The 14,003-nt window shown below is 59.6% G+C and overlaps 1 protein-coding gene across 1 annotated transcript in view; it reads right to left on the reverse strand.

Moving 5' to 3' along the window:
• Positions 1–176: 176 nt before the first annotated feature.
• Positions 177–14,003, reverse strand: part of PPP1R9B (protein phosphatase 1 regulatory subunit 9B) — a gene marked incomplete at its 5' end in the record, with an annotated part of 15,345 nt that continues 1,518 nt past the window's right edge. The window contains 9 exon segments of the mRNA XM_014583235.1: positions 177–1,475; positions 1,659–1,755; positions 2,080–2,309; positions 5,200–5,253; positions 5,361–5,513; positions 6,150–6,285; positions 7,258–7,362; positions 9,906–10,026; positions 11,249–11,381. Of these exon segments, the coding sequence (XP_014438721.1) occupies positions 1,422–1,475; positions 1,659–1,755; positions 2,080–2,309; positions 5,200–5,253; positions 5,361–5,513; positions 6,150–6,285; positions 7,258–7,362; positions 9,906–10,026; positions 11,249–11,381 (1,083 nt within the window).

Below are 14,003 nucleotides of genomic sequence, written 5' to 3' on the forward strand. Positions count from 1 at the left end.
GCCGCCCCCGCCCCCCGCCCCCGCCCCCTCCATCTGCCGGGGAGAAGGAGGTGGAGTGCACGCGGCGGGCTCTGAGATAGCCAGCTCTTTCAGGGGGTCGGGGTACGTCGAGGGGCAGGAAGGTGGGGGCGGGCAAGAAATACTGATCGATGGCATGGTGTATTTACAGAGGACAAGGAGAAGCCGAAACGGACGGGACAGGGTTGTCCGTTTTTAAAAATGAACAAAAACCCAGGCTTGGGGCAGGGGTTCTAAGGAAGTGGTAAAATGAGATGGATTTTTAAAGGGGAGGGGGCCTGGCGGGGGTCACACCTCCCTTGGTCCAAGCCACAATTTGGGGTTAAAGTGGGGAAACGGAGTCGATTTCACTTAGAAAGCAGGCTGCCAGCAGAGCAGCCTTGGTCTCCAAAAAGATGAGTAGTAGTAAAATGTTGCCCTCCAGTCAAAATATGGGAAAACTGTGGGGTAGGGGTGGGGTGAGGCTGAATTTCTGCGATGTTAGTACAAGGCTTCCAGGTGTCGCCCTGGGCAGGGCAGGGCCAGCGGGCCTGGCTCTCCAGGGAGAAGTGTTCTCCTTGCCTAAGACCAGGGTCTTGCAGCCAGGCCCCCAAAGCTGGCCTCTCTCCCTGGCATTCCCAGGCTTGGCCAGGAAATCTGGACCCAGAGAGGTTGAACAGTTCCAGGAGGAGGTTATGGCTATTTGGCACCTGGGAGATGGGAGGCACAAGGAAAAATAGAGGGCTGCTGCCCCAGGAAAGGGGGAGCTGGGAACCAGGTGTCCTGGACTCTCCCTTTTTCCTACTCACTCCCCTTTTCCCGAAGGATACATGAGAAATCAGTGCAGGGCCAGGCCCAGACTCGGGCTCTGGGGTGGACTATCCCTCCTGGGATAGGGAACAAGGACGGGAGGTGGTGTTGAGGCAACCCCCCAGACAGGAGGGCTGGAATGCAACAGACAGCACAAGGATGGGGGGAAGAGGGCAGGGCCAAGAAGGTGACTCAGTCAAGGTGCCCCATGGGCAGGGAGCAGCCTCCAGTTGAGGAGATGCTGGGAAAGCCCCCAGCCCCATTCCAGTCCAGAGACAAAAGCTGGAGGTTGTAAAGTCTGGCAGTTTGGTCTGCAGGTCCTTGAGTCCATCCACACCCAGGCCAGCCCTCGGCATCTCTCGGCCTCTCCCTCAACCCCACGGGGCAAGAAGGAGGCCACCCTTCCAGCCACCTCTGTCCGCCCGGGCCACCACCTTAAGGGGCCTGTGATAAGGTCCCTCTGGTCCCTGAAGCTGGGGGAGGTTGGGTGGATGGGGAGGGGGAGTCGGGGCACCTGTCCCCAGGCTGGATAGGGGTGGGGTGGGGTAGTAAGGACAGGGAAGGGAGGATGATGGGAACAGATTCTTAATTGTCCGGTCAAGGAATGATTCCTGTTAAGTAGAATTGGAATTCCTCAGTGTTTGCAGGTTTCCTTCCAGCTCTGAGATCTGGAAACAAAGGAGAGGAGGGTCAGGCCTGGGCACAGGGCATAGGCCCTGTCCCTCTTCTCCCTGGGCTCTCACCAGCAGGGCAACCCCCTCTCCCTCCAGGAACCACTGGGTGGGTGCTGGGTAGGGCTTGCATGCTGCTCTCTCCATAGGGCCCTACCCCCAGGAGACCCCTGGGCCCACCTTGTCCAGAAGCTTGTCCATCTCTTCCTTCCTGGCCAGTTCTGACTCCTCCAACACCCGACGCTGTGCGGTCTCCTTTTTCAGGAATTCAATCTCCCTGGGGACAGGCAAGGGACAGATGGTGGGCAAAAGCGTGTGGTCTGGCTTCTGTCCAGGGGTCCTCAGCCTGTTCTCAGCTCCTCCTGGACAGCTCTGCCCTTTTCCTATTCTTAGGTCAGGAGGTTCCACGTTTCCGCCAAGCCTCTGGGACTTGGCTCTGTGCTGGCTCTGGTGCTCAGATGTTCCAGGCCTGGGTACCCCCATCGTGGGGCCCTCCAATGTTGGTGCTCCTGTCTCCCTACTCAGCTGTGGGGGGAACTGCCACCAAAGCCTCTCACTCCTCCCCAGGCCCCAGCCCGACCCCCAGCCCCTGGCCACGTACTTCTGCTGGTAGTCCTTGATGAGGCGCTTGGCCTTGCTGTACTTGCGCTCCAAGGCCTGGTACTGGGCCTGGGTCTCCCGCAGGTGCTCATCCACGGCCTGGCACAGGCTCTGGGCCTCGCCCCAGTAGCCCTCCAGCTTCTCCATGCGCTCCTTGTTCTCCTCCACACTCTGCTCCAGCTGGGCCTTCTCCACCCGCCAGCGCCCCTTCTCCTGCTCCAGGCTTTGCAGCTGAGAGAAGGAGCACCCCTGGGTTAGTGGGGGGCTAGAGGGAGCCAAGGACACCCCCATCCTGGCTCTCAGGCCAGAGTGTCCAGGGGATTCCTGCAGATGTGGAGCCCACTGTACCCCAACTGCTACCTCTCTGTGGCTGAGCCTGAGGACTGAAACCCAGAGGGAAGAGGTGGGACCCTGGTGTTAGGGCTTCCAGCCAGGGTCTGTGTCACTGTAGCCCAGCCCCAGGAAGGCAGGAGGCCTGGGTGAGTCACTGACTAGCTCTGTGGCTCGGGGTAAGGTGCCTTCTGTTTCAAACTTCAGCCCTCCCACCTATAAAGTGGGAGTGAGAGCTGCCCCCACACTGAGGGGGCTACAGGGAGAGGGGAGATGTGAAACGTGGCAGGTGAGGGCCGCCATTGCTCTGTCCCTCTCTGCAGCTCTGGCCCTTAGCCCTTGTTCTGGGAGCTTCCCAAACAAACCTGGCTCCGCCCCCAGGTTTTAGGGGACCCCCATGCAGACTTCTAGTCCCCAAGAGCTCAGTCCTGGATCCTCTGCTCCGCCTACACTCACTGCCCTAGGGCACGGTCCCATCTCCCATACCACCTCTGGGCACTAAGCCCCGCGTCCCAAGCTTCAGCCCAAGCTTCAGCCCAAGTGGCTCTGGGTTGGTGGGGGCCAACCTCCAGCCAGTTGGTGGGGTGCAGCTCTAACCCACTTCCAACTTTCAGCCGAATCTCCCAGCTCCTCATAGAAACCATGCCCTAACCAGACTCCCACCGCGCAAACTTATGCCTCTTTTCCTGACTTGCTCACCGGTTATGAGGCGTCATCATCTGCTAGCCATCAGTCTGCCCTGCCACCTGTTTTTTCTTTTCTCTTTGAATTGTCAGAGGGCACTTGCACATGCCAGCGAGAGAGACAGAAAGAGGAAGAAGGAAAAAGCACCTCCCCATGGGGCAGTGGTCACCATTTCTCCATCCTGCTGGGATTTGGGACATACACACACACATGCCTTGTGTGTTTTTCAAGACCCTGGGACTGAGATTGGAACTGCATTCACCCATGTGGGATCCAGTTCCTTTAGCCAGTAGGTTACGGGTCTGGCCCTTCCCTTGCCACCTTGTTTGCTGCAAACATCCTTGCTCTCTGGGCCCCGGCAACATGGGCCTTCCTGCAAGGCCTACATTGCCACAGAGCCTTTGCACACACTGTCCCCCTGTCTGGAATGTCTTCTCCAACCTCCTTATCTAGTCCTGTGCCACCAGCCCACCCTTCAGCCCTCTGCTCAGTGTATCACTTCTCCAGAAAGCTGCCCGTGACTCCTGCCAGCAGTACAGCCCCAGCGTCACCCCCAACTGGAGGGGGTTCCTCCTGAATCAGGAGTTCGGGAACCCTGTCCTCTCCTACAGCACCCTGTGTCAGTTTGTAATGGCAGTCGCTGGTGTGCAGACGCTAACTGCATGAGGACAAGGACACCACAGTGAAGGGCCAGTGCTGGGTATCTAGGAAGTTCCAATGGATGTCTGTTAGTTAAATGCATGATCAGACCTGACTCACCCCTCCCTTCATGCTCTGCAGACACCCAGGAATGTGGCCTGGCACCTTGACCTGGAAATGCAGCTCTAACCTGCCCTTCCTTTCCATGCCCTCTGCCTGCACTCTGGGCGGTCCTGGTCTACCCCTGCCAGCACACTGAGCAGGCCTCTCACCAGGCTGCCTGCCTCCAGGTCCTACCTGCCCTCACGCCCTGCCACCTGGCGGCAGCGACCTGCCAAAACCCCCACATGGCACACAGTCTGTGCAGCGTCCAGGCCCAAGGCTAGTTCTGAGGAGGAGTGAGGACCCGAAGGCCCGCAGTCCACCTGGCTGTCCAGTCCTGCCTCCCACCTCTCCCCACAGGAACAGCTGCCACAGCCTGGCAGCACCTCACAGAGCCAGCCCCCACGCTCTTGTCTCTCGCCAGGAAAGCCACCTACACCAGCCATCTAAACCCTGCCTTCCCCCCGGGGCAAGGCTGCACGCTCTCCTCTCTATGTGCACGCTGCATACACACGCACACGTGGGGTGCACGAGCCTGCATGGCCCCTGTAGGCCCGTCTTCCACCACAGGGAAGCCCCAGCCTGACAGAGACATTGAATATGAAGAGTGTGTCTCTATGCTGCAGGCGTGCTGGCACCTGATGTGCGTGTGTAAACATCTGTGTGTGGTGCGTGCGTGCGTCACCATCGGGTGGTGTCACCTGTGCTGCCCGCCCAGATGGGAACACGAGTGTCCTATGACACTCTTCCTGGACCAGGTGGGCTGAATGATGGGCACGCCTGAGTCTCAGAGCAGACGGAGGCGGCGTGGCGGGCGGCCCTAGGTGGCCTGTCACGTGAAAGGGGGGGTCTGGTCTCTGTGACTAAGTCTGTGGAGAGTGGGTTTCTCAGGTGTCTAGGTAAGTAGGGCCAGGGGATCCCTGCAGGTGTGTCCCTGGGCAGTATTATTGCTGGCCTGCACACAGAAGACACGCGTGTGATAAAAGCACGACCCTGAAGGCAGCGGGTGTCTGCCTCGCACTTCAGTGTAACCGCCTGGCTTTACTGCGCACCTATTCTGCGTTACGGCACTGAGCTAAGGACCTTCCGTGTATTATCCTGGGACTTTACATCTATGATCCTGTGGCATCGGCACTGCTGTTGCCCTGTTTAGCACATGAGGACACTGAGACCCAGAGCGGCAGGCGAGTGGTAGAGCAGACAGGCCCAGAGCTCTCAACGCCAAGTTCCCCTGCCCCAGCCCGGCCTGTTCTGTGGTGCCGGTGAGTGGTGGACAGCTGTCAGCGTGTGCAGGAGGAGGGCGGCTGTCCTTCCCCGCCCACAGACCCCGGTCCTCGGTACCTGCTCCTCGGTACCCGCTCCTCACCTTTCTCTTCAGCTGCTGGATCTCTGCCTCGGTCACGGCATGCTTGATCTGGAGCTGCGGGCGGAGGGGCAGGCACTCAGCTCGCTGGGCAGGCAGGGCTGAGGGTCGGCGTTGGGTCTGCCTCCGCCCTCCCCCTCCCCAGGCACCCCAGCTCCCCCCACCTCTTTGAACTTGTGCACCAGTTTCTCAGGCTCCATGTCCACGGGGGACAGCGCATCCTCGTTCTCTGCCAGCTCGAACACCTCGATGGCCATCTCGCCACCCGGGAATGTGGGGCTCAGCTCCTCATCCTCGTCAGTGGCATACTCCCCTGTCTGTGGAGGGAGGTAGGAAGCCCCCCTCAGCCCTGATGACCAGCAGCACCAGCCCGTGTCAGCCGGGAGCTCCCCCAGGGTGTGGGTCATGCCTCCTTCATCAGCCTGGGGTTCCCCTATAAGACTGGGACCCCGGAAACCAGCAGGTGGCGTGGTGGTTAAAGTGCTGGACATTCCCACATGGCCGACCAGTTTGAGTCCTGGGCTTGGTGGCTTGCTTTCTCACTTTCCTTCTCTTTCTCTCTGTCTCTCTGTGTCTCTTTCTGGTCAAATTAAAATAAATGAATGAATGAGTAAATAAATCAATAAAGACTGGGACTCCAAAAGAACACCCTGTAATGTCCCCCTCACCCCTGAGGTTAGGGACTATGCTACAGTTCTCTTGGAAGGAACTGTGTTTTCCCTGTAGGACCATGAAGGCTCTCTGAAGATAGAGGATGCAACTTCTCCGTCAGACTAGGGCTTCTTTGAGGGAAGGGTCTGCACCTCCTTCCTGAGACTGGGGCCTCCTCTGGGATAGGAAATGGCACTAGGTACTTTTTCAGGCCCTCCTGGAAAGAGTAGAGGTAGATGGCTGTAATGGTTCATGTGGCCACCAGGGGGCAATGGCACCGCCAGCCAGGCTGGGGTCCCTACCTCTTCGTCATCCTCCCCGTACTGGGCGTATCTCTGTTCCATCATCTCCCGCTGCCATCGTTCCTGTTCCAGGGTCTGTTGGATTAGCTGGGCCACTTCGCTCTGCTCTCCTGGCCGCTCCCGGCCAATCATAAACCTGCAGGCACACAGCACCTCCTCTGCTTCTCTGCCTGGCTGGGTCACGGCACCTCCTCCCTGCTGGTGCTCCCCACTCCAAACCCCAGCCCTCCCAGGAAAGGTGAACCGAGAGGCCGAGTCCACAGTCTGCAGGGTGTTAATAATGAATGGGCAAGCTGGAGGCCCTTACTGGGTTTCCTTCCCAGGGGAGGCAGGAAGGCCCACGAGCTCTCCTGGTCACACTTAGGACTGGGCTGCAGGGGACCTGAGCTCAGGAGTTGCCAGTTAGGGGGCTCTTCCTCAACCATGGGTGAGACAGGAGGCAGGGGTAGAATAAAGATGACCCATCCCACCAGGGCTAGGGCTGTGGAGGTGTGTCTTGGCTCCCCTCCAAGCCCCTGAGCTTCAGGAAGGGGCGGGATGATGAAGACTGGAGATTAGGATGGAGAGGAAATAGTGGAACTTCCAGGCACCAGGCCCCTCCTCCCATGGCCACCCACATCCTGCCTCTTTCCACCACCCTTTCCTGGGGGCAGTGCCCCTCTTGGAGGGGGCAGGGAGTGATCCTGAATGTTATGCTAGAGGTGGAGTGAACCCAGGGAGCGTCTAACTCATCCTCCCCTTTGTTAATAAACCCAGGGAGGAATCTTCCCAGGATTCCATCGGGCTGGTCGGCGGAAGGATGAAGTTCCACAGGAGCACTGCCACTTTGGTTGGCACCCACCCTGCACGGCTTTGTTCTTCAATGAGTAAGTCAGGGACTGACAGGTAAGGAGAAGCCTAGGAGGACTGTCTGGAGGGGTCTTGAGGCCTGAATGCTGGTGGCCAGCAGCGGCCAAGGAGTGTGGGATGGGAAGGCAAGCATGGGGTGAGTGGCCTCTTCAGGTAGGGAGGCGGGCCGCCCCAAACTAGAGCTCGGTGTGTGCAGGTACACGGAGTGACCGGACGGCCAAGTCTCCTGCCCACCTGCCCCCGCCCCTGGGGCTCTTACCGCACTCGGCCCTTGGTGTTCCGGAGCACGGAGGCTGCAAAGCTCTGGGTCACCCCCACCAGACTCGTGCCATCTACTTCCACCAGGAGGTCATTCACCTGGATCCTAGAGGACATTGGTTCAGGGGTCACAAAGGGAACTATGGAGCTAGGGTAGAGGAGACCCCTCCCACTGGAAACTCAGGGCCCCAGAGACCTAGCACTTTGTGGACCTGCATAACATTCATGAAGCCAGGACCAGCAGTGGGTGTAATGGCTACTTCGCTGAACTCCCATGTAGCCGACCGCAGTTTGAGTCCCAGACCTGGTGGCTTAAACTCATGCCGGGTGCGTGTGCGTGCGTGCCCAAGATTCCGAGAGGAGAGTGGCGGGGAAGGGATTGGGGCATGGCCATCCCCCCTGGGGGATGTTTTCTTGCTTTCTGTCTGTCTCTCTCTGTCTTTCTGGCGAGCACACATGGCCTATAGCAAAAATCTCTCAAAAGCAAAATTCATGAAGCCAGAGGATCAGGTATCAGCCAGGCCCACCTATGAGGGCAGCGAGCGGGGAGAGCAGACACAGACATCGGGGCCAGGAGAGGCGGTGGGATGGTGGGGTGGCGGCACACCTTCTCTGACAATCACTCTTTCTTCTCAAACAGGACCTCACTACATTGTGATCCTCCTGACTCAGCCCCCTGGGTAGGTGGCTAGGACTGTGGTAGCAGGCCACCATGTCTGGCTCGTACAGTAAACTGGACCGGGCCTTCCCTGTGGCCTCGGCCTGCCAAGTAGCTGCGTCTATATCATGCACTACTACAGCTAGGCCCAGGCAGTCACACCCATGTCCCTCCTCCATCACACTCGACGGAGCCGTGTGTCATCCTCTAACATGCACACCACAAGGACTCACAGAACACGTGACGCAGACCCAGGTCCCCAGACGCCCTCCCCAATATCCAAGGCCTGAGCAGCACTGGAGTTCACACGCCCCACACACACTGCTGCAGGCGCACCCCCCCGACACATTCCAGCTGTGCACCCCAGCCGCTGTTCTCCAGCCTGGCCTGCTGCGGGATGTGGCAGGCTGGAGGACCCTGGCCACGTCCTCCCTCCACTCCCACCTCCCTGGGGCTCCACGTGGGCCTGAGCCCGTGGACACGCTCCCAGCCTGCCCACAGGAGAGGATGGGAAAGGCTCTGGAGAGAGCAGAGGCTGTCACCCTTCCCCTTCGCTGCCCACCTCATGCCACCTGGGCCATGACAACCTCACTTCTAGGGATGGGACTCCAAAGTCACCCAGCCCTCACAAGGACACCACTCACCTCTGCCCCATGGAGGGGTCTGGGCTTGAAAAGACCACCACAAGGGACCCTAGTGAAACCTCCAAATTCTGACCACCCTGGTGGGGGGCCCTGTAAGCCTTCCCCCCTCTCCCCCTCCCACCCTGCAGTATACATACAGAACAGCCAACAGAGGCTCGCCAGGCTGGTTCGTATGACTTGCTCCTCTGGCATGGCTGACACAGGCATACACATATGGCATGCACAAGAGCGCCCCAGCTCCAGGGCACAGCCTTCCCAGTCTGCTCACATCCACGCCTGGCTCCCCTTGTGCTCTCTGCTCCAGCCACGGCTGCCTGCTCTGCCTGGAACTACCTGCATTCCCTTAAAGTAGCTAACGCCTGTTCATCCTTTAGTGTGCAGCGCCAATGGCACCTCCTCAGGAAGCCCTCCCTGATACCCAGAGAGGTCAAGCTCTATTTTTATGCTTTCACAGTACCTCGTATTTTTCCCCTCTGTTTTGCCATTTCCTGCATGTCTGCGCCTTGAGCGTCTGTCCACCTGACCACACTGCAGTGCTCTGTGGACAAGGCCCTCACCACCGACTTCCCAGGCCTGGCACCAGTCCAATATTTGGTAAATCAAAGTCAGGGACTCGATATTTGGTAAATTAAAGAAAATGTTCAGGGGTCGGCAGGTGGCATGGTGGTTAAAGGCATTGGATTCCCACATGGCCAACTGCGGTTTGAGTCCCAGACCTGGCAGCTTGTTTTCTCACTTTTCCTTCCTCTCTCTCTGGTCAAATTAAAATAATAATAATGCTAACAATGGATCCAGCAGTTGGCGTAATGGCTATGTCACTGGACTGCCATGTAGTCGACTGTGGTTCAAGTCCTGGACCTGGTGGCTTAAACTCATGCCAGGCGCATGTGCATCCGTGCCCAAGATCCCAAGAGGAGAAGGATTGTGGTGTGGCCGTCCCCAAAGGGTTTGATTTCTGTCTCTCTGTCTCTCTCTCTTTCTGGTGAGTGCATGTGCTCTATAGCAAAAACCTCTCCCCCGCCCAATTAAAATAAATAGTAATACTAACAAAAGGAATGAAATAAACAAATCATTGTTAAAAAAAACAAAGCTGAAATACACTCCAGGCACACTGCCTCCATGTCTGTGTTCTCCCACTCGACACCAGGACCCACGACACCTGCACGCGGTCTCCCCTTCCCCGCGCCTCTGGAGCACAGGTGCAAGAGAACAGGGTTTCTCTCGCCACTGTCTCCCCAGAGCCAAGTGGCACCGCAACAGCGCTCCCCGAACACCTGCACTAGCACACGGCACGTGCCCCCAGGGAACGGCGCACGCAGGTAAAGGCTTAGGGGAGGGAGCCAGTACCTGCCGTCCCGGTGGGCCGCGCCACCCTCGGTCACAGTCTTGACGAAGATGCCCAGCTTCTCCAGGCCCATGTCCGCGCCGGCCCCCATGCCAATGATGCTGATGCCCAGGCCCTCGGAGTCTGTGGAGCAGAAGGTGCTGAGAGGCCGGGGGGGACAGGACACGACGAGGTCCTACCCCCAGAGCCCTCCCTCCAGGGCCCAGCCCACATCGGGACACAGTCGCCATGCCAGGGCAGGCCCCACAGCTGGGGACAGGGCATGAGTCTGCCCACCCCATCTTTGCCAAGTCAGCTAGGATGGCCCTGCACCCCTTAAGAACTGCCAGCGGCAGGTGTGCTAGGGCAGTGTGGGCGAGTAGAGACGAAGCATGTGCGGGCAGGTGTGTGGCTGTGAGGGATGGCCATGCAGGGCTCAGCAGTCTCACAGGGTTTTACAGCTTCAGCCGCTGCAACCTTGAGGCCCACTCCCTTTCTACACTGGCCCCTGCCTGACTCCTGGCTCCTGACAACCCATGACCTTCCCCACCACCACCCCTGGGAGGCACCTGGGTTCCTCCCTCCCTCTCACGGCCTCCACCTGAGCCAAATAACCACGGAGCCTGTCGATTTTACCTCGGAAGGTCCTTCAGGTCTACCCACTCCTTGCCGCCATCATCTCATCCCCGCCACCGTGGTCTCTCTCCACCCCTGCGGCCCCTCTCCCTGGGTCACAGCCGGGCATGGTCTTGCCAGCATTCCCTTCCCTGCCTAGCAATGGCTCCTGACCTGTCTTAGAAAGAAGAGCACATGCCCCCTGGCCGGGAGTCCTGCCCTCACTGAGAAACGCAGTCTCTCCCTCTCTCAGGTACTCGCCCTTAATTCCTCCTGCTCAGAGTGGGCCCAGCAGCACTCCCTCCGGGAAGCCCTCCCTGCCCTGGCTGCTCAGGTCTCCTGGGAAGTCACACCAGCCCTGCCCTGTCCTTCCCAGCCCCATCACAGTGCATAGGGGTGTGTCAGTTGTGAGGGTTCCACCGATGGCTGCCCCCAAGACAAGGGAGACTGTTTCTGTCCATCACTGTATCCCCCACACAGGCTTCAGTGGGTACCCATTAAAGGAGTTGGTGACAGGTTTGGTGGTGGGCGTGAGCTTGGGCTGGGTCAGAGTCCACGTAAGCCCCCGGGGCACTGATAGGGGACCGTGGAGGGTGATGAAGGAGGCTCATCCACCAAGGCCCGAGTCAGAGGTAGGAGCCCAACGCATCTGTGGGAGCCCCTGAGGGCACAGGGCAGAGGCTGGCTTCAGAGAGGAGAGCCAGGTCAACCCCAGACTGTGCCCACCTGGCCTGGACCCCCGACTTCTCACCCTTCTCCAGCTCCACAGGAAACAGCTCCAACCTCTCCACCCGCTTCTCCAGCTCGTACTCGGCAGAGGCCGCCATGGGATCCACGTCCTCGTTGCGCCGATCATAGTCCTCATTGGAGTAGGTGCTGAACACCTAGGGAGGGCAGCTGGTCAGAGGCCTGGGGTGAGGAGGCCCAGGGCAGCAAGCCATCCACCTGACGCCCTGCCCCTCCTCACTGCTCCCCACCCACCCGAGACCAGACCTCCCCAAGCCCTGCAGGGACTCCAGCTCTGAGTGGAGCCCCTCCCGGATCAGAGGACAGGAGCCAGCCTTGCCCGGTGCAGACTGTCAGCTCCGGCAGGAGCAGGACAGCAGGCTGGCTGTGGGTGGAAGGACAATCCCCAAGAAGCTGGCACTCAGACGCCCGGCACTCAGGTCAGAGCAGGTGACAGCTGAGGACCCAGAGAGCCAGACAGAGGCAAGGGGGACACAAAGACACAGACGGTGACGACCATAGAGGAGAGAACAGGCTGAGCAGAAGAGGGGAAGAGGAGGAGGGAGAAAGGGTGGGGAAGATGCTGGAGGATGCCAGATGGGGAGAGGGGGGAGCGGGTGCGAGACACGCAGGGGGGGAGGGGAACAGGAGGGGGATGGGGAGAGACAGGCACCCAGGACCCGGCTGGACCTGAACCTCAAGTGGAGGTTGGGGGTGAGGGAAAGAAGCAGGCAGGCCCACCCCTGCCCCGAGAGAAAGGGCAGACTCTGGACCCCAGGTGACCCTCAGGTGGGCCCCTGTGGCCTCCCCTGCCCAGGCCCGTCTTATTCCAGATGGCAGCTCTGAGTTGGGCCCTCTGTCCCCGGCCATCAGGGGGCTCAACAGAGGCCTAGGCCCTGAGCCCTGGGTGCACCAAGGACACTGTGGGAGGCAGCTTCTCAGGCACTGGCCACCATGAACCCAGGTTGCAGGGGCCAGAGGCCAGCACTGCCTCCATGTCTCTTGCACCACTCGCTCCTCCCTCCCCTGCCCCTCCCCAAAGACCAGAGAAGGTGGAGCAGGCCTGCTCTGTGGGAATGCCTAATTCTGGGCCCAGGCAAGGGTGCCCCAGAGGGAGGTTAATGAGCACCATTTGGGGTACCATGACGTGTCTGGCCTCACTGCCTACAGCGACAGGTTGGCACCACTTGGAGCCAAGTGGGGGTGGGGGGGAAGCAGCTCTATCAGACAGCTGGGCTTGAGGCTTATGGCGCTGGAGTGGGGCAGCGTCTCCCCCAAGGCCCCTGCAGGGCCCCCTCTGCTCCAGGAGCCAGCCCTATGGGCACCCGCACTTGTGTCCCAGCCTTTGTTGAGGCTTTCTGGTGTCATCCCCACCCCCACCAGAGGCTCACTGCCATGGTGGGAGGGGGAGGGGTGCTCTGACGGCCAGAGCCCAGCTGGGAGGGGCCTGAGTGGTCACTTAGCTCAGTGCCCTCAATTTGTCTGCCTCAGGGACACTCAGGCTCAGGCCCTGAAAGATCACCTGTCCACTGTCAGTGGCCACTGGCCCCAAGCCCATTGGAAGAAGTGGCTGCCTGTCCCGCAGAGTCTGACACTGGGTCTGCCACCCAAGGTCACATGGTAGCCAGTGGCAGGGCAGGACAACACAGCACCCAGCTGGGCTCTGGGGTCAGGTCAGCGGTAACTCTCCCACTGCACAAGCACCCCAGGACAAGGGCTGGCCAGCTGTTGTCCACTTTTCCGCTGAGTCCCTTGACCCACACCCTCTGTTCCAGGAGACAGGGTCCCTCACCCCTTGGTCTCCACGGTCTCCTGGTCAACCACACCTGTTCTGTGCACATGCAGACACGCACCTACCATGACCTCCAAAACACAACTCACAGCCCCCCTGGCCTTTGCCCACCCCTCTTCCCTTCACCTTTCAAATCCTGCCCCCTGCAGGGATCCCAGGCCTCAGGCTCACAGGCCAGGGCGCCACCCACCCCAGCCTGTCGGAGGGCCCTGGACCCAGTCTCACCTCCCAAGGTGACAATCTGGAATTGAGTTCTGTGCTCTCAGCTGAAGCCTCCACCTCCATGAGGGCCACAACTAGGTCACCCGTGGGGCACGAGACCCGGAGCCACACTGATGCAGTGGGAGCAGGGAGAAGGAAAATGGAGCCCCAGAGCAGGGTAGGGAGGAGGAAGTTCCCCGCTAGCCCAAAAGTGGGAGCCGCTAAGTCCCGCCCCGCATGGTCTGGCGCTCACATGGTAGATGGCCTCAAAGTCACCAGGGAGTTGGGAAGCACTGCTCCAAATCATGTGCTATTTTTTACCAAAAAACCAGGGTAGGTGTCAAATATAGACAGCCAGAGGCCCGGACCAGACTCCATCTCTGAGGGCATCAGGCTGCTCTGAGAACAGGTGGGGGTGGGTGGGGGACCCTGAGTCCCTCAGAGTCCCTGAAACACCTCAGTCTTCCATCCCGACAGGATCCCACTGCCTGTGGAAGAGGAGATGGGAGATGGACAGGAGATGACCCCTAAGGCCCAGCCCAGGGGAAGGGGCTGGCCTGTAGCAGTCACCCTCTTTTAATCTTTTAGGCCTCTTGCTGGGGTGGAAGCAGGAGGGGGCAGAGGTTGAGATCTGGGGCGGGTGAGAGGAACTTGGGCAGCTTCACTGTCCAGGAGTAGTTATGGAAACTACACGCAAACACAGGGGGTTTGGCTGGGGCGCAGTACCGGCTGGGCAAGGGCCAGGCAAAGGCAAGCTCAGGGCCCTGAAAATGTCCATGGGATGGCG

Source organism: Tupaia chinensis, unplaced genomic scaffold, assembly GCF_000334495.1.
Source record: "Tupaia chinensis unplaced genomic scaffold, TupChi_1.0 Scaffold144171_2, whole genome shotgun sequence".
In the NCBI taxonomy this organism is placed as follows: domain Eukaryota; kingdom Metazoa; phylum Chordata; class Mammalia; order Scandentia; family Tupaiidae; genus Tupaia; species Tupaia belangeri.